The 20,915-nt window shown below is 42.2% G+C and overlaps 1 protein-coding gene across 2 annotated transcripts in view; it reads left to right on the top strand.

Moving 5' to 3' along the window:
- Nucleotides 1–20,915, top strand: part of sema4c (sema domain, immunoglobulin domain (Ig), transmembrane domain (TM) and short cytoplasmic domain, (semaphorin) 4C) — a 108,036-nt gene that overhangs the window by 55,413 nt on the left and 31,708 nt on the right. For both annotated transcript variants that reach the window (XM_085180668.1, XM_085180667.1), the window contains 2 exons: nt 2,388–2,591; nt 18,978–19,132. In XM_085180668.1, the coding sequence (XP_085036794.1) occupies nt 2,468–2,591; nt 18,978–19,132 (279 nt within the window). In that variant the 5' untranslated portion in view covers nt 2,388–2,467. The remainder of the gene's footprint in view (nt 1–2,387; nt 2,592–18,977; nt 19,133–20,915) is intronic.

Raw genomic sequence — 20,915 nt, 5'->3', positions numbered from 1 at the left:
ATGATCAAAAAAAGACGTGACAGACAAAGGGGGAGGGAAAAGAGAGTAGGGTATACAGAAATTTTAAGCTTTTCTGCAGACAGACAAGACAGCTTTGAATCCCTCTTCATCATCTCGCTCTGTTCCTCCTCGTTCCCCCTCTGTAGTATTTACATGCTGCTTCTTCGCTTAATCCAGCCTTCGGGATGCCTACTTCACTTCGTTACCTCTCAGCCTGGAGATGGAACCCTTGGATGATGAGGGAGATTTTTTTTTTCTTCTTCTTTCTCCATTTCTCTACCGCCATCTCAATCTCTTCTCTGCTCACTCAAGCGTTGGCTACACCAAAGCCTCCAGCATCGATCCAATAAAGCTGGTAGCCCCGCCATGGCAAAGCTCGGAGAGCCCGCACCCCAACCTAGCATTTGAGCACGCTCAATTAAAGGCGTGTTAATTGAGAAGGCTGGTGTGTGGGTATCTCTTTTTTATACTCTTAAAAAGTGTAATCAATAACTGTCACACTGGGCAGACGTGAGCTTACACACTCAAACCGCACACACAAACACACACACAGATCTCTAAATCTCAATTACCTCCCCTGCCAATCCCCTAAATAGACCAAATATTTGTTTGCCAGCACTGGAATGTATTATTCACACGTGGGAATAGATGTGGGCAAAGGAGTAAAACTGCGTGCTATGCACACTAAGGTGTTTTCTGCCTTTGTGCTGGGTTAAAGTTTGACATTTTGCACCTGTTTAAAAGTCAATTGGATCCCTTCTCCAATAAGCACGCATCATCAAAGGCACCATTTCGCTCGCTGATGCACAGCAGCAGCAGGTGCAGAGAGGGAAGCTTACAGATGGTTTGCGCGCATTTGTCTGTGTGTGGAAGTACTGTATATTTCAGCTGCTGTCCAGCACATAAAAATGACATTTAGAGTTGTTCCCAAGAGTCTCCCAAATAATCGCAAACAGGTGAAGAAATAGTAAACATGAGAAAAAAATGTTAACGAATACTGTGAAGGAGAGTATTTTGTACGCTTTTCTTGAGACCTTTGTGTGTTTCAAAGAGGTCGTGCAACCCAGTTTCCAGCTTCATAATTGGTATCTGATGCTTTAGAAAATTTTAAAACACGTTCCCCTTTTGTCAGTTTTCTTTTTCCTGCCAGCTTCTTCTGCTGCTTATTGTGTGTCCAACCTTATGAACAAAATCAATGTACTAGTTTTCAACCTCGGCAGAGCCACAGAGATCAGGGTGCAGCCAACCTGAAGCTATTGCAGGTTTTGGCCTAAGACGTGGCAGGAAGGCACAATGTGCAGCCTTTTCTGAGAAGAAATGTTTCTATTTCTTATATATACATGCTTTTTTCTTTTCTTAATAATTTCCATTCACTCTGCTTTATTCTGCAAAATACCCACACAAAGATCACGCAACTTTAATAAAGTATAAGTGTGACCAGATCGAGTAGTGCGATTTTCTTTCTTCCAAAAGTTTATTAATTGTTTGACCTCTAAGCCAACAAATCAGTCAAAAAGAGCTTGTCTCTTAATCTTTACCTTCTTGAGTTTGTGTATTATTTAATAATTGGGTGCTAGACCGATTTACGCATTCACTTGGTATTACCGTGGGTTTAACACCCTCCAGGCATACAAAACGAGAGTTTGAAGTGTGTGGTGTTAATGTGAAATAGCTCATGTATCAATCCTACCTGCAGCATCATAACAAGTCAATCACCAGGCACCATTATTGGACTGTAATGCTACGTCCTAGCCGCACACTCGATGTTCATTATGTATAAGCCAATTCATTTACAACACAGTGCTATTGGATTGTCCTTGTCTCGACATTCATTTCCCACCACATTGGCGTTTGATGCGTTGCCAGCACCAGTTAACTTTGATAACTCAGCCCCGGCTTAATATACTGCCGCTGAATTGGCTTGACAAGAGTTTAGCGATAAGCTATTTCTGAGCTTTCTGAGTGGCGATAGCTGGATTATCACTCGGAGCGAGGGAGAGGCAGGAAAAAACTTTGCTGCTAACCTTCCTGGCCAAAAGTCATTAAAATGTTTAGTTTGTTTATGTTGGCAGACAGGCACAAACAGGGGCACGTACAGCGATTAAAACTATGTCCTTGTAGGCTTTAACGATTTGCATGACTCACTCCTCTTTTGCATTATTGTGGATTTTGATGACAGTGTTCAAATATATTCTGCATCTTTTCAAAGTGAGACGTTTATCTCTCGGAGCGGCTTGAGTGTGTGAACTCTTTTGTGTGTCTTTTTGAAAAATGCACATGTTGTAAATACTGCTCTGACAAAATTGTTTCTGATAAGCAGCTAAGCCAATAAAATGAAGTGAATTGCTGCCTCCAGCTGATGTGTTTTTTTTTTTCTTTTGCTCCAGGCACGCTGCCAGGAGCTGGGCCGTTCTCTCGAGTTGCTCTGATCGACTGATTGATCCCTCGATCCATCGCTCAGCACCAAATGGGAGCTCACATAGGAGGTATGTGGGGGACGAAGGTCCTCCTCCTGGTGTTTCTGGTCGGATGGGAGAAATCGCTGGGCCTCAACTGGAACCCGATCCCGCGCAAGACTGTTCGAAATCAAGGTGAGCGATCAGTGAATTAAGAGCTAATAGTTTGTAATAGGGATGGAGTAAGTTATAATTTTGGGATGACATAGTGACATATTGTCTTCAGGCCAAGGAGGAACCCACAGGTAGGCCCAGTGGGAGAGTACTAAAGCTTATGTGCCTCCAAGTGGAAACAATCACATGTACTGGGATTTTTTATTTAGGTTGTTTTTTTCACCTGATATCTTCACACACACAAGTGATAGTGTTGATAAACTATATACTGTGAATACTGAAGCCTCGACCTGGGTGTTTTCACCATTTTCATCTTTGTATTTTGAAACTGTACGTGATGAACAAGGCGTGGATCTGACGCTAAGGACACTAACAGACGTCACAGACATCTAGTCACAGATCACCTCCTGCTTGCTTTTAGAAAGAATTCCGGTTTAAGACAAATCAACCTGACTTTTCAGATTCATCTACACTTTTATACAAAGTTGCTGACAGTATGCTCTCATAGACACCATAAATATCCCTGCCCTACAGGCACTATAAGTTCCTCCAACTTGAATTCTCTGCATTCCTTCAAAGATCAGCCCTGTTAAGACACGCCACTACTAGGGATGGGTACTGGTATCCGGTGCCATTATGGCACCGGTTCTGACATAAACGGTAGTAACCAGACTGAAAAGCAGCGCACATTTTGGTGCTTTATTTTCATGAGATGTCATACACTTTAGATTCTAGCCAATCATTTTACGTTTCCAAGGATAGTAGGCGGGTCCAGGTACGTACGTTCTTTTAGAGCAGAGCTACAGATTAAAAATGCCCAAGGCCAAGCGGTCAAAAGTCTGGCTGTACTTCACAGCAAAAGATGCAAACTCAGCAGCCTGCAACAAGTGCTTTAAGGTGATACTGTGATACTGTCAAAGGAGGTAACACCTCAAATCCGATGAAACACCTGGCGACGTATAGCATTTTGTTAAAAGCCGTATTTGATAGCTTGCTGCGAGACCTCACACCGTGCACATCTACTGCGGGTGTGGTGCCTGTTGTCGGACCCGGAGTTAGCAACATCCCCCAAAAACCCGAAGAGGAGAGTCCTGGCCCCTAGCCCTGCCAGTGTAGCAGAAATGATGACGGATGATGATGCAGCAGCAGCCGTTCTTCTCTGCCTCAGTCGCTTAATGTTGTTCGTGTGTAATTTACGTTGAGTAGGCTAACCACGTTATTACATTAATGCATGTAAGGTGAACTAGCAAACACCGTCGTAGTTACATGCGGCTGTCTTCTTGTTTGATGGCAGATACTCCCTTCACCCTGGCCAAAAAGGTTAAAATGACCAAAGAAAAAGTGGAAAACAGCTAAACATGAGAGGTTTTTAGACAAAATTGGTGTTTTTTCCATTGATTAAGCACTGCTTCCAGCCAACAGTGATACCATATAGCTGCAGAAAAGGCTAACATTGTTATCTTTTATCTTTTATCTTTAAAAAAACAGCTGAACATGAGAGGTTTTTGGACCAATTTTGTGTTCTCCATTCTTTAAGCACCGGCACCGTTTCAAAAGTACCGGTTTGGTACTGGTATCGGATAAAACCTAAACGATACCCATCCCTAGCCACTACTGGCCAGTGTTACAGAAGGTGATACATTTACACATCCCTGATATTATATCCACTGACTGAATCCTCTAAAAGAAATGTTTCATTTTTATGCGGTCTTCTGACCGAGCCAATAAGGCCGATTTATTGATAGATCAGTCACTGAAATGACTTATCTGGTCAGGCATCGGATACAAAACCAATAATTGGACAGATGTATTCCATAACAACAATCAAGAGGATTTCTGCGTTATGTCAGAGGTGGAGGTTTTCTGAGATGAGGCCCACATCAGCCCTCAGTGAAACAATGCATCAGTATAATCCTGGCGCTCAGCTGAATTTGCACCATTTATCTCAGCTCTCTTCTGCAGCCAAACCCAGCTTTCTTCACTGAACAATGCCAATTGTTGCGAGCTAAGAAATAGTCTTTTTTTTTTTAATCCCTCCAGGGAGAAGAGCTGCCTCACTCTCTTGTGGATTAGGGAAATACTATAAAGAGAAATGGGGGGAAAAAAAGCTGTGAAAAAGTATATTTTCTCACCTCTCTGTTCCACCTATCCCACCTTTCATCCCATATCTCTCGCTCCCTTTCTCTCTCTTCCTGCTCTTTCTTTTTTGCCTTTTATCCCTCCCCTCTTTTGTGTGCCGCAGCTCATCGTATGAACCTGAAATGCTCTTATGGCGTTTTCACAAACAGCTTCGATTTCAGCCGCTCTCGAGGAGAATGGTGCGCACGGCGGCAGCGGCAGCGGCGAAGGAGCGTAGGGATATTTCAAAAGCTTCTTTCACAGCCGCTATCACTCCCATTCTCCTTTTCTTTCTTTTTTTCTCTATCCTTACAACACCTCATCACTGGCGTTTTTGGTGTAATGTAAGGACAGAGAAGATGGGGGGAAAAAACAATCAGCAGGGTGTTGATAGTTTGTGGTGAAATGCTCCGTTGTGACAAAGTGAAGCCAGCGCTGGCACAGAGCAGCACAGATCTCTGCTGCTGCACTCTAGCCGGCACACACTTTGGCCGGCATGCACTTGTGGCGAAGACACACCAGACAGGGGAAACGGGGACATCTGCTACCAAGAAATAAATAACCCTTTTTTGCATTTTTCCTTTTTAGAAAAAAGTGCGTCGAAAGACAACTCCCGTGGTTTCTCGTGCAGCTTCGCTTTCATATCGGGAGTGCCTCTGTCATAAAAGTCATCATAAAAATCTCATCATGAAACATAGGAGAAAGGCAGATCGCGTCACGTCATCTCTGATTTGAGTGTGGCTGTCACGTGCAGTGCGATTCTTGACGCAAAATGAGTTGCATTGGAAACAAGCAGGACTATCATACCTGTTGACAGATTTCTTCGCTTGCTGAAAGAGGGGAAGGAAAAAATGAGATTTTCAGGCCCTGCTACTGGGTTAAATGACTTATATGGATGGATTCTTGCTACAGTGCTGAGAAGGAGATAGGAGAGAAATGGGGGGGATACAGCTGCAGAAAGAGGGAACGATGGATTGGATTGGAGAGACAAAATGAAAAGAGAGGGAGAGAGAGGGGAGGTATAATGGAAAGAAAGCAGGAAAGTGAGCGAGAGACTGGGGAGAGAGGCCAGTCAGTAACTGCCTTAAAAGGGCAGAAAGTAGCTTCAGAGGATAGACAGAGAGAGAGGAAAACACAGACGCAAACTGCCGGCCGTTCACCCAGAGATTCACATTGCACCTAACCATCTCTGCGAAGCATCCATGTGAGCACGTGTGCGTGTTAGACAGACACAAGAAGACGGAGAGAAAATATAGAGCGACGGAGGGCCGTTCTGTTTATACGTATTTGTTTGGAGGGAGGTGTGTGTGTGTGTGTGTGTGTGTAGTTGTGAATCTGCCTATCTAATCTCCCCTTGTTTATACGTGTGTGTATACTGCTTGGTTCGCAGTCTGTGGGATTTGGAGCTTTTAGGTGGTATAGGAGGGGTGTGTGTGTGTGTGTGTGTGTGTGTGCTGCTGAGTGAGTTGGGTTATGGTAGGGGAGAGATGGTTGAAGAGATAATATTTACCCCCACACCCACCCGCCATCACGGCACCCCCACCCCTCTCACACACCCTGCAATTAAACAAGGCTTACACGGGGTTGCAGGAGAAGAAAAGCAAACATCCTCTCTCTGTGTCTCGCTATCTCCCCTCCTCTTCTTCTATTTCTTCTTCCCCTCTTATATATATTTTTTTAAAGTCACATGTTGACATTTGAAATTTTAGGCCTGTTGTTATTCCTCACCAGCCGCTCGCCACATTAGTGGAGGGGGGAAAAGAAATCACTGTTGGTTTCTAATGAGACATTTTATGTACACACATTATGTATGGCCCTCGTGGAGCTGCTAATGAGTGCTGTAAATTTACATACTTTACATTTTTCGCTCATATTTTCTCATTCTGCACCCTGATGTAGTGCATGTGTCTTGATTTCTTTTTCCCTTTTATACGGATAATATTTCACATTTATGTTCATATTGTACAAGTTGCTCATTCATCCTTTTTCGCAAAAGGTTTTCTTACCCATGAATACTGAGATGCTGTCTGCTTTTTCTACTTTTTGACTTACCCATTAGGCACTCAGAAGCCCGCTGGTTCCCTAATTCGTTAACAATGGGTCAAACTAATTCTCTAGTAGTAGTTTGTAGCAAACTAGGGATAAAATACAATAGGGTTAGATTGTGCATTTTTGGGATGGAGGGGGTCATCTAATTGTTGGGGGGTGGGGGGTCTAATATAATAGAGTCTTTTCCTTTAAAATATAAATGTGTCTCAGGGTGTGTGCTCTTGTGATTTGGTGCTATTAAAATTGAAATTGACCCTGCTGTTGCCAGATGCTGCAGGTGTTGAACAAATTTAAATGAAAGACTCCTACAAACAGCTGGAAGGAACAAACACATTTTTAGCTCATGATATATTGTCAGTTTTAATAAAGAGCTTAATGGGATACAGGGAATACAGTTCAACAATAGCACTGGAGTCTGTGAACAGTGCAGCTTAATTTAGCATTATTTAGCTGAATAATGAAAAGTAGCAGCTTTTTCCTCTCTGCTAGAGTTCCCTTTAACTCTGTGCTCACTCTGGGCTTAAATGTGGTGATGAAAAAAGGGTTTGGGGAACACAGCAAGTCTTTCCAAGTGCAACAACTTTTGCACAGGTGTCTCACTGTAGGTGGCATTTGTACAAATAACGGTAAAGAGCGAAATGATGTGCGGTGGTAGTGCAAATGGCAGAAAAGCCAGAAACCAAGTATAGGGTTTATTTTAAATTAACATTCCTGTAGCGTCTATATGGTAGTGGAAGTGTATTGAAATTAATGTGCTGTACTCTTAATTCAAAACAAGCAACTGTTTTTTGGTTTTGTCAAGTTGACATTAACCCAGGTCTACACATCTGTTAGGGTCATGTCACCATTCAAGCGTTTTTTGTGGGATTTCTTGGCAACGTTCTGCCCGCCTCGCTACTTAATCTTACAAGTGGAACAGATTTCAGATATCTGTTGTCTGTGCGCCTAAAATCTGACCTTGTCCTTCTTTGTGCACCCGCTTTTTTGGATTGGATTGGATTGGATTGTAGTATCCATTATGTTGCTTTAAGCTACTACTTTCACACACTTAACCTGACCAATTTCCACTGACCACAGAAAATGCTTTAGCTGAAAACACCACCGTCCGTCCCAGTCCTTACTGACTTTCTCTGCTGAACACCATATTTTACTCCATGGCTTTAGCTTTCACATACACTCATACACAACCACACATAAACTTCTCAGCCCCAGCCCAATGACAGAGGCCGGTAAGCCAGAAATCTGACAAAACACAGCTGTACGGAAAGAAAGAAGGAAAGAAAGAAGGAAAGAAAGAAGGGAAGAAAGAAGGGAAGAAAGAAGGAAAGAAAGAAGGAAGGAAAGAAAGAAGGAAAGAAAGAGGGAAAGAAAGAAGTTGTAGAATCTAAGCCCTTACAAATTTGATATTATGCTTGAAAACCTAGCGAGATTTGATGCTGAAAATGAGCCCTGCATCTTTAAAGAAAGGCCAAAGCAAATGTACGCCTCTTGATTTAAAAAAAGAAAGATTGAGAAAAAAAACACACAGACACTCTGTAGAAGCAGATTGGAAAAGGGCTGGGCCTTTGACCTCCAGAAACCTCTCTCTTCTCTCTCTCAACCTTCTTCTTTCTTTTTTACCCTCCTTCTTTCTGTTTCTCTGCCTTATCTCCTCAAACCCTCCAATTACAGTAATGAGTGGTTGAGAGCGAGGGAGAGGAGGAGGCAGAGAGAGGCTGTGCGTGACTGGGAGGATAGATGGTGGGGGGACAAAAGTGGGAGGGAATGGAAGGAGGAGATTCATCATAGCTTTTTATCTGCTTTGAGTGCCAGTCATCCGCTGACCCTGTGCTGATTGGTCGGCGAAGATTAACAGCCGGGACCAAATGTCGAGACCTGCGCTGCTCTCTGTTGTCGTTCTGACTTCGTGAGGGCTGATGTGGGGGCAAGTGGGCATGTGCATTAAAATGAAAATGCCAGTCTGAGGGTACTCTTATCCAAAGGACCTTTTTTTTGCAGCAGTGAGGGACGCAAAGTGTATGCAACGGTTTTAGATTATGAAGAATGACGCACAACACCTCACGGGTTGTTTATGCAGTCGATTTGATTGCTTTCTTCTTTCATGGCCATGGCCACCTGGGTTAAAGTGGCACATATTCCTATTGTGTTTCACACAATGAGGTCAGTGTATGTACAGATAATGCGTTTGAGCCAAAACTTCAAGGTTCAAACTGCATCAAACACTCAGTACAGACAGTTTTGACCCCTCAGCCAAGGTCCAGGTCAGAGGTCAAGTTTTCTGAAAATCTTGTGGATGAAGAAACATCAAGTAGGAGCGTGAGGGAGGACAACGACTAGTATTTTTTTCTATTTTTGCATCTATATGATGTCACTGAGAACAGATATCACTAATATGGTCATCTCTGGCACCTCTAGCTCCCCCGTCCTTATCCTCAGATCTTTAGTTTGCGATTATCACTTAGTAAGAAAATTGTAGGGAAGGGGAGAGCAGCTAAAATGCTTCTGTCAGACTGTGGATGAACTGATGGGAGGGTTCACTGAAACCCAACGTAAGGAATATTTTGAACTGTAAAATGAAGCGAGGCTGTTCTTGCACAGTCCATTAATAAAAATATGGAGCATAGAAGGTCCACTTCAACACAGCTGCACTGTGATTAGATGAGTAGAAAAATGCTTGAACTAAGTACTACATAATGATACTCATCAGAAATGTCAGAACTGGAATGTGCTGTCACTGAGGTGGCTGAATGTTAATACTACAGTCAGCAAGACTCTGAGCAGCAAATTCCTGAATAGAATTTGCCGCTGAATTGAAAATGAATAGACACAAGTGGACAAACGCATACACTCAGACCACTGGTGTCTGTCTAAACCAGATTTAACTGCGTGCAGCATGTGGACACATTTTCACTGTAGTTCTCCATAGTCTTCGTGCCTTTTGTTGTGAAATCACTGCAGGTTGTGGCCTTTAAAATCCCGAACTCCATTCCACTCCACAGGCTCCCTTGTATGTCTCTGTGTGTGTCATCAACACAGCATTGTGCACAAAGCGGCCCGGCTCACCACAGCCTGTGCCCGTCGCTGTAATGCTCATACATGAACCATGACGCCGGCATGGAAAAACTGTACTCTTGACTTCAACCGGTTCTTGATTTGTTCTGCTTGTTGTGGATTGCAGTGGCGACACCCCACCGAGCCAGGCTGTTCACCACCGCCGCCGCCGCCCCCACCTCTTCCTTTCATCTTGCCTCGTCATCCCCCCTGAAAACCAACCCCCACCCCCAATGGGCTCACTTCTTCTTCTTGTGTTAATCCACTTTTACCACTTCCTCCCCTCCCACTCCATCACGCTCTCTTCCAATTCTGCTGAATTGAGCGCTCTATTGGCGTGACTGTTTATCAAAGGCGGCAACAATAAAGCTTTTACAGAAAACAGATGCTACAAACAAGGATTTACACGTGGAAACAAGAAATGTATCACCTTAAAACCTGTCGCTTTATTTGGTATTATTTTTGCTTTGTTCAGCATCGAGTCGGTCCTGACATGAATTCCAATAAAACTCGCTCAGTGTTAATGAGCCCTAAATAACAATAGGTAGATTCAGCTCGTAAGGGTATGCATATCTTTGCCTTTAATGTCTCTGTCTTTCTTCATGCTCTCATTCTGTCGTACACCTGCCTTCCTTGTGAACGTCTGTTGAGCAGACGAAGCTTTGCTGTGTGCATGCGTGCATGTGTGTGTGTCTTTGTCAGAGCAGTGTTGTTTTTATTCTTTCAAAAAGGGTGCCTGCTCTTATGGAGGTCTGCGCACACGCTAGGGTCTATCTGGATGATTGTGTGGGGGCGCTGAGCGGCGTCTCTCCCTCCTCTGTCTGTCTTGTCTCTGCCTCTCATTCGCCGTTTTTGTCGCTGCTTCAAAGCGTCCCCTAAAATAGGCCTTTAATCACAGTTTAGTGTGCAAGCGGCTAGGCGGTTGGAAGCTATAAGAAGAGGCTGGGTGTATTTATAGCAGACAGTGAGAGGAAGGCTGGAAGGCTGGTGGAAGCTGACCGCAGTGGCGAGTCCCGGACTGAGAGCTTTTCACCCGGCCATGAAGCAACAGGCGCTCCCCGTGTCCCGCCTCTTCAGTGGAGCTCTGTTTGGACTGGCTTGGCTTGATTTAGATTAGGGAGGGTGGTGAAGCTTTGACCTGACCGTGACATGTCCTAGTGAGTCGTGCACATTCATACACACATATGATGGGTCTAAATGCAAGCAAGTACACACACAGCTCACATTTGCATACAGTGTACTAGTGATCATTTCCCCCAGAGTGAAATGCAGTCACATCTTGATTTCTTTCAGCATTTGGTTTAAGTTCATCGGTGTTACGTGATCAAAGAAGACATTTTTGTCCTTGTTTTTGTATCCAAAGAAACAATAACATACTATGTTTAAGAGATGGCTTTTGATCTGCTAAACGTTTATGACGTGAAAGTAAACAAATGAAAGCGTTTCATCCTTGACAAGGTGTTCCTCTCGTACGCTGCACTGTGCCATCCGCTTGATAGTTTTGCAAGACACTCCAGTCGTTTTATGTGGGTTGTGTGAAATGCCTCTGTTTCGGTGCATTCAAGGACACGCTGACACATCTGTGCAACACAGCTCAACGTTGTGGCGTTGTACTGATCCGGGTAGGCTTATTTAAACGCACAAACATTCGTTTCTTGGGTCGTACGTACGTGTAATGCGCCGATTGGTCACATGTAAAAGAGAGCTGCAACGAGATCAGTTTAATGTCTTTTCTTTGTAAACTTGGCTCAGGTCCAAAAGTAAGCAAATCAATATAGATTGACTAATATTTGTTAATATATTAGTGTCAGGATATGTAACGATAAATCAATAAACTGTGGAGGTAAACGCAGACGACACGAGAGCTCTCACTTCTCACGCCAACTTTGTTCTTGACCTAACAACAACTGACTACGTTGCGCCACAAAACTCAGCAACACACTTCCTGTACACTGGGTATGAGTGGAGCCCTCTAGTGGTCCACCATGAAACCAATGAATCAATCATCAAGAGAGAAATACACTAGAATTTGTCCACTAGAGGGCACTCTACAACTTGCTGGTTGTTGTATTTGTGGTTTGTTTGGAAAACCAGCTGATCCCAGCAAGGTCAAGTGATCCATGACATAATTTTTAACTGCATTGTTATATGATATTAGTAACGTCTCAAAAATAATTGCACATAAATGTTTGAGAACTCTGTTTATGTTTTCTGTGTCTGAAAGACGAAAAATATCCACTGGTAGCTGGTATATCGGGTTTTAAATCACCAAATATCTGTCTTAAATTTCCTCGTTCGATCAGGCACTAGTCTAAATCTAATCAAATCACTGTTTTGCAGATTTTGTTTTCAGATGATTTTTCATCAACTGAATTGATTTCAAGGTTCAAGATCTTTCGAAGTTCAGTTTCTAGCAGCACTGTTCAGGCTCTCGAGTTTGTATTCTCCCTTTCATTCTGGCTTTCTGTTTGTTCTTTTGTTTGTATTGCTCCCCTGCCTGTTAAACTCATTACACCTCCCCTCATGTTTGCTCCTTTTCTTATTTGCACTCCTTTATTTTCACTTCTCTTCTGCTCCCTGTGATTGTTTTATCCAGGCATCAAAGGCCTTGTAATTTAACCCAAACCGCCCTCAGACACACACAATCACCAGGTCCTGAAAATGATGGAAAAATCTGAAAATAGTCTAAGTGTCAGGCTTTAAATAACTTTCAGTCTAAAAAACAGTGAGTTCTTTTCAGAGAAGAAAGACGCCTTTCTGCATGCCGTGTGTACAAAATACTTCCTTCAGGATTTTTCTGATCGTGTAGATGGAGTTTTTTTCCCGTCCCATTGACACACACACAGCTGAACCATACCACCTGTGGACAAGTCTTGTGTTTGTTGTCAACAAACCCTCTCTCTTACGAGGTTGCGACCTCCAGCCACCCCACAGGTAGCCTCAGGGTGCCACAGTGCAGTGTAAGGTGGAAAGCGCACGTGCCCACATCGCCTCTTAATGACAGAGCCGCTGATCACTTCAAACAGGCCACTCGGAGCAAAACTTTCCATCTGTTGGTGGAGGGATGTTGAAGTCACTGAGCAGGTACCCTGGAGAGCTGTTTGGGACTTTGAACGCATGTGTGTGTGTGCAAGTGCAATGTCTTTTACTGTGTTTATTCACTGTGGGTGCATGTGTACGCGCGCACTGATTTGTGTAGCCAAGTACCTCCACACAAATGTGTGTGTGTGTGTGTGTGTGTGTACCTCAGTACACATGTCAGCTCTGGAGTTTTTTTGCCCAGCCGTGTGGAACACAGCAGATGTGTTCAGCTCTCCCCCGAGGAAGCCTCCTCCGCTCTCTCCCTCTCTCTTCTCTCACTCTCATCTAGCCCGTTCATCCGCACATACCCCCCAATGTTTATACGCCACTGCTCTTCAGATAATAAGCTGACTTCACTACTTATCCCCCTTCCTTCCTTTGGTTATATCTTCACTCCTCCCTTCCATCTCTCTGTACCCTTCAAAACATGTTACGGCTTGGGATTTCTTTAAGCTGAACTTGTCCAAATTAAAGGCTTTCAGTGGCCTAAGATGGTCCAAATGCTGCTTTAAAATTGGTTTTAGACCTTGGAGGTTTTAAAACCTGGTATATTTGCTATTTTTTTACATCTGTGTTTCTCCTACAGCAAAGAAAGACATAAATAACTTGATTCAAGGGTCTGAAGCTCACACTCAAAGTACTTTAACTATGATCAATGGACAATAATCTATTTTGTCTTTTAGAAATCTGTTGCAGGTGTGTGCACCAGTTATTAGAGTGCATTTTTGCCCCAGAGCCCCTCAATGATCAAATCATACTTTTTTGTGCATTACCAAAATGGGTTTTCAAGCAATGGATTTGCTGTTCAGTAAGCAGGGACATGCAATCTAAGTCTTCCATGCAAACCGCATCAATCAATGCAACCAAAGCAATCACAAGGAAGTTCTTGGTGCAGCTCCTTTGGCAGCCAAGTTCACCTAGTGATAGGCGGTTACCCGGAGATCACTGACTGCCCTCTAGGTCACGTGTGAATGGGGCCTTAGCAATTGCTTTTACAGCAACTACCAGCAGCTAATTGCAAGCAGTCAGGGAGTAGTGTCCAGTAGTTACCAGGCCGTCACTTTCTAGTTCATATAATCTGGTGATGGTAATGGTAGAAACTGATGTTCTGGGGTTCATTGAATTAGCTTGAACCAAAAGAAAAACCTAATGCTAGTTAGATAGTTAATAAATCTAGAATAGTTGAGGTGTAATGAGACTATTTTCAATCACTGTGCCAGATTTCACAACTTTCCTGTCTAGGATGTAGCTGCAGGAAGACTATATCCCAACAACAACAATGACATGTTGAGCAAAGTGTGCAGTTGTGTGTATGTACTCCTTATTACTGTCACAGCAGCTGTTAAACCATTAATTCAGCTGCTCTCCTGTCTTCAATCATCGCTGGGTTTCAGCAGGGATGCATTCACAGGTCAGCACATCTCCTTTTAGAGCAACACGTTTCTTGTGAAACTCACACGAGTTTCGTAAACCAGAGCCAACCGAGATGTGGAACACTGCCTCAATATGTTTGAGATGAAGGAGAAGAGATCAAAGTCTGTGCAAAGCAGGGCAATGTGTCACCAGTTGGCTGTAACAATGCATTTTTTGGAAATTGTCTTAGATAACAAAGCAATCTTGGGCCGGGGGCGGGGTTAAACGGTTGTTAGGGATGTTCCCTTGTCCTTGTTCTGCTTAACTGTAGCGCCAGCATTATTGTGTTTTTGGTATCAAGTGGTCATAGAGAATAGAAAAAAGGCATTGAACCTTAAAAGCAAGGGCATTGTGAGGGTTAAATAGTTTAACTTAACACTCTCAAGCTTACAAAATGTCTCCTTTTTTTTTCTTTTTTAACCTCGCTTTCTCGTCTCGCACACACAAACCCGCTCACACATGGCGTGCTCCTTCAACCAGAACAGGCTTCTCCTTGTATATAAGTCTATTTAGTCCCAAGTAGGCCACAGCATCACATGAGCAGTTAGTTACACCATAAATCACACACCGGTTCCTGATGCTCCCTCCCTGGATTTCAGCTGCTATTTTCAGTTGAAGCGGGGGAAAAAAAGGCGAAAATGTGAAAATACTGGTGGCATAGAAAACAAAAAAAAGAAATATCCTTATTCAGTATATGAGATCACATTACGTGCCGCGCTGGCTGTCGTCGCCTCGCGTTTTGCACACATTCTATCAGCCTGGATAAAGCGAGAGAGGGGAGGAGCAGGAGAACAAGGTGACACTACAAGCAACACGAGTGTGGATAATGAAAACTAAACACCATCCTTTTTCTCTTTCCTCTCGTCTCTGTCTCAGCTTTCCCTTCTGCTCTGCACCACTAGTTTGTCTGTATGCTTGTCGGGGGATTTGAATGGTGTGCGCGCGCATGTGTGTGTGTATATGCGGGTGCGCGTATGTAGGCATGTGTGCGTGTGCGTCTGAGAGCGAACAGCAAAACAGTAGCTGTGCCTTTTTAAAATGTTTATGGAAAAAAAGTCGGCTGTAGCTATTTCTCCGCAGATGGGAGCTCGGAGAGAACATTTTGTGATTTTTGTCATAATCTTTCTGTGATTGTTTGTGTCAGCCTGTGAGCAGCAAAAAAAGACAAACAACCCCAAATTGCGAGTAATCCACAACAAATTAAACAATCCTGGAATAAATTACATCAGTTCAGCTATTTCATGTCAAAGGATGATAGCTTGAGTTGACAAGAGATTTTAATCAAATTACAGCAGTAGTTGCAGGAACAGCTGAGAAAGAAAACCAGCCTTGTGTTGTAGAAGGGATTCTAATGGCCAGCAGGGGGTGACTTGTATAGAAGAATAGAAGAAAAAGAGTCTGACTTGAGACGTTATTTCCTGATTAGTTATGTTTTCAGTCGCTAGCTTTGTGTCTTCAATACAGATTTAATGCAGAATAAAAGGTGGTAAACCTCTGATGACTTGGACGCACTTAACGGTTAGGATCACGGCGATGACGTAGACCTGAGAGGGTTAATGACAAGTCCAAGCACTCACCTACGTCTTTTATTTTGAAAGAACCACGAGCAAAATGTTCAATGCGAGGCTTCAAGACAGTAGTCCACAATGACGTGGCTCATTCACTTTTTTCACATACAGTCCATGAAGTAAGTATGAAGAACATATAGCACATTAGGTCTCCAACCTTTTTTGCAGGACGGACCAGTTTAATGTCAGACAATATTTTTACGTACGGGCCTTTATGGTGTTGCAGATAAATACAACAAAATAAAATGATACGACCAAGACTAAAAACTGTGGTATTTTGTAAATATAATAGTAAACACAAATTCACTGTGTGTAACTTTATTAGCAGCGTCCTCGTGAAATGCGCCAACAACATTGAGCGTAACGTCCTCCTTTCTGCCCCTTAATGCTGTCTGGTCGCTATGGTAACACGTAAATATTTCTTTCAAAATAAGACACACAACTACAACACGGTAAAAGACCCAGGGAAACCGAGCCAATGATAAAAACCCAGAAAACCTTAAATTTCACACCCGAGCCTCAACTCTCGCGGCCCGGTACCAAATGACTCACGGACCGGTACCGGGGGTCTGTGGCCCGGGGATTGGGGACCACAGCATTAGACAGCTGATTATGATTGATTATATAACCATGTAGTGCTACTTTCAACTGCTCTTTTATTTACAAGGGGCACCACAGCAGGTGCCTCCACATGTTTGACACAACCCCAAAAGCTTCTACGTCTCCTCCCCAGATCAAACCAGGCTAATGCGTAAACCACTACACTATGGAGCCACTTCACAGAGTGTGCTACAAGGACCATATTATGTGTTCGTACAGTTTCCTCTGACTGACACGTTGTGCTCTATTTCTTTGATTATAGGTGCAGCACTCAATTCACAAAAGCCCTTTGTGTTTAGACCAGAACTGAGTTCAGATCAAAGGCAGAGTCCTGCAAAAGCAACTTGGTAACAGTACTGTTTACCAAACTTCTTGTGTCAGACCATTTATTTGTCCTATTTCCAAGGTAACGGTAAAAGCAGAGCGCCGTTTGTCAGAAATTTCATTAGGCTTTCTGGAGAGGTGAGCTGTGCAAAAGTTAGATGCATATCCGAATCTCTTTCTTTACAGCAATATTTCATTAGTCTGTTAGATTGCGCTCTCCAAGTCGCCTTTTCACACATGTGGATGGTTGGGGTACACTACCAACACTGCCAGCTCGACATGGAGTGCACTGTAGCACAAAAGTCGATGTGAAAAGTTTCTAATTGTCCCTCAGCATCATAATGTCGAGCTCCCCATATGGAAAAGATCTATATAAATCTTATAAAGTTTGTATCTGTCTTGTGTGAAACTTGTATGAAAAGCATACAAGAGTGAAAACAGATATAAGATCCCTTGAAAAATTATATAATGAAACTTGTATGTTTTGGATACTTACTAAAACAATATATGAAAGTAATGAGAAAGTGGCCATTTTCATGAGTAAATCATATAAGTTTTTACTATTTCTTTTCCATATGGGTCTGTTCAAGCATTGTTATAATAATGTAAGGTTCTGCCATCAAAAATAAATAAGCCACTGCATCTTCACCTCCTCAAATTCTAGGAGTGAATGTTCTCTCTAGCAGCTGACAGCAAAACTTTTGTTGTGCTGTGTAAAGTTAGACGTATGGCTCTGGCAAGTATATAAAAAGAAGACTGCTTTGAGGAGTTTGCAGACCTTTTACACATGAAAAAAAGCTGTATAAACAAAGAATTATATGGGCTCGTAAAGCCTTGCATTAAAATGTGATCTACGTGTGGGAGTGCAAGATTCCAATCGCGCTTTCATTTGCATTTTCCATTTGAAATAATAATACCAACAGGTCCAACTTTAAATCCTTGTATTGTTGTATACTGCTGCTCTGTATAGCCTGGATTACTCTGCTCCTTTTCAAAGAATGAGGATTTTTTTCTTCTTCTTCATTTTGTAATACTGCAATGCTGAGTTTATAAGTACTTTAACAATCTCTGGCCTAAAAGCTGTGTTAAATTGAGGCTAAACACAATTTAAGTTGTTTTCCAAAACAAGATTAGTCGATTTTCTCAATTTGAAAACTACCTCTCCTAATGGAATTTTTATTGAACAAGTGTATGAATACAAACATCTCGGCTTCTGGCTCATAGCAAACGCACTTTTAAAACTCGCATTAAAGCGGCGGCTGATTGAAGCCGTTGAAGGTTAGTTGCGATTCTGCAGATTGTGCACTCTTTCAGTCTTTATATCAGCCCTAGATCAATCATCTGCATTCACTGACATGCTCCCTCTTTAAAAGCTCTAGACTTGAGAAAACTGTGCTATTAGATTCATAATGTTTGGGTGTAATGGTACACACCCATGCACTCTTCATCAAAACAAGGTCTGGTCTGAGAGAGCATCATTGCCTCTTGTTTATTTGCACAGCTTTTCTGAATAGACGCCGGCCTTATCTCGCTGCTGACATGTAGATCTGGAACTTATCAGCCTTTCCCTGAAGACACGGCTTCTGCTCCAGGTTCTCAAAGTAAATACAGAGCTTGGGAAGCTTTCTGTGCAGTGCTTCATCGTGCAGGAATAATTTACAGGAGATCTTTGAGCTAGATATTGTGGGTAGTCTCAGCAAACTCTTCAAGACCTGACGTGTCTGACCTCCTTCCTAACTTCAGCTGTGTTGTTTTAATTAAAATCTTTGTCAGTTAAACTAAACCTTGGAGGGGAAAAACTTTTTTATGATGCCACAAAAACAGAGTCCATTCTCAGAGCATTTTAATGAATATAAACTGAAAAGTTTGTATCAATTTTTTGTTTAGTGACACCAAAAAACCTCTCATGGCACAGGCAGCACTCTGTTGGGTAGCATTTAATGGCTGTGTGCTGGCACAACACAAAATCTTAGCAAAAGGATGTGGGAGAGATGAATCGTGGTGGATGACGCTAATCTATAGGCGTTGGAGTGGGTGAGGCTTGGAGGTGCGAATGAGCTGAGACGTCAACAAATTTCACGAAGGAGAGTGTGAAATGTTCCCCTCAGGTGTTATTCATCTGTCAGCAGATCAGCCAAAAGAAATGCAGCTATGCGTTATCATGTGATGTAATGCACTGATGTCTCTGTGTCCCCTCATCCAGATGTGTTGGACAGCATGGCCAGGTTTAGCGTGCCGGGAGTGTTCAACTACAGCATGCTGACTCTGTCTGACCACGAGAGGGTCTTGTACGTCGGAGCACGGGAGGCTTTGTTCGCCTTGGACCCCAATGACATTAGCAAACAGCTAAGGCCACAGGTAAAGCGCACATAAGCACATGAACGCACTTTAAAAACTTTTTTTTCGGACAGTGAAAGAGATATAAATACATTACAGTTCAATAAGGACAAGGAAGGATTTCAAGAAAAATAATTACCACCCGACTGCCACTGCAAACACCCACGCATTCTCAAACTCTTTTGTAGAAATGCAACAAATTAAATGATAACACATAAGATTTAATATCACACTGCTTCATGATGGACAGTTCAGGAACAAAAAGCATCCTCCGCACGACTTGGTACAGAGTGCCGCAGAGATAAACACACATTTCAAATACTTAATTTAAACAGACCAAATTCAATTATGATATCATGTGTGATAGAATTATTACAGAAAGTCTTTAAAAATTATGAAGGTTAAGCTTGGATGAACAGGGAAGAAAACATTAAACATAATCTCTGCCTGTGCTACACTTTTTTCAAGTCTGTTAACTAACAGAATGACCTTATTCTATTCTTTTTTCCTTTTGGACTCAAGGACATTTGAGAGCACATACTCTGGCAGGCAATCAAAGGACTTTATAGTACAATAACAAAGTCGACTGAGTAATACTAGTTGTTGAGTCTTTTGTCAGTCTGGCCTGTATTTTTTCTTAACACTGCAGGCCACATTGAAGCTTAGATTGTAAAAATTACCAAGCAAATGAATACATTCTCAAAATGTAATAATGTAATAATCCTCATAGGGCCAAGAATATAATAAAATATATTAAGAGCTGTGTGCTTCCAGTGTGTCAACATTTCAATAAAGAAACTGCGTTGCCTTAGTATTGACCCACATGTATTTTTTAAGCTTTTTTTTTTATTTTGAAAGAGCAGGAAAAAGCACATCATTGTATTAGCATCAGTCAGCGCTATGTAGAGCCAAAGACCGAATTTATACGAAAACATAAGCATACAAGATAAGTACAAGGAGATTTTAAAAAGCATGATCCTAATTCAAACAGCAAGTTGAACATAATGCTGTACAGATAAAAGTATGATAGATTATAAAGTGCTTGCTGGCTTTGCTAATGCTAGCTTATCAGGTAGCATAGCTATCCTTACCAAAGTTTATTGATGCTACAGCATTGCACTTCACATTGGACAGAGTAGGTGGTTAACAAAAAGTGTATTAATGGTAACTTTGTCATAAAAAATGGTTTTATGACAAAGTTAGCTTTAATGTTGGCTGAAAGTCTGGTGATATGTGTGTTTAGCTAGCAGTTATTTTAGTTAAGCTAGCTAGCTAGAAAAAAAGAAGAATTTTAGCTCGATAGATCCCTCAGCTGAGTTAAGCCTTAAAAAATACAATAAAATATTTTCAGACTGGTACAGTCATAAATAAGAGCCATCTTGGCAAATTTTAAAAATGGTGTTTATAAAATTAAAGCTCTAAATATTTTGTAATCATGATTTACAGTTGTTTTGCAAGGTTATTCAACTAGTCTTATTTTGAAATTTGCACACAGCAATGCTGTAAGTAAGCTGCCAGATATTAAGATGATAATGTGTGCAGCTATTGCCTCCAATATTTCACTTCTATCAGCACAAACATATCCACTGTGCATTTGTGGGAGTAGACAGGCACTCACACACTTCCTTGCCCAGGCTTTGGTCCTGTTCCTCAGAGTTCATGATGCACTCATTCAGTCTTGTTTCTTTTACCATCCTCGTTTTAATTTGTGGATCTTGTTTTTCTGCAAAGCACTCTGGGGTAAACCTGTTTCTTTAAAGCGCTCTATAAATACCCTTGACTTGACCTGACACGCAAACACTTG

Source organism: Neolamprologus multifasciatus, chromosome 12 (assembly GCF_963576455.1).
Source record: "Neolamprologus multifasciatus chromosome 12, fNeoMul1.2, whole genome shotgun sequence".
Taxonomy (NCBI): domain Eukaryota; kingdom Metazoa; phylum Chordata; class Actinopteri; order Cichliformes; family Cichlidae; genus Neolamprologus; species Neolamprologus multifasciatus.
The sequence above is the reverse complement of the archived record's forward strand: the minus strand, read 5'-3'. Positions and strand labels throughout refer to the sequence as shown.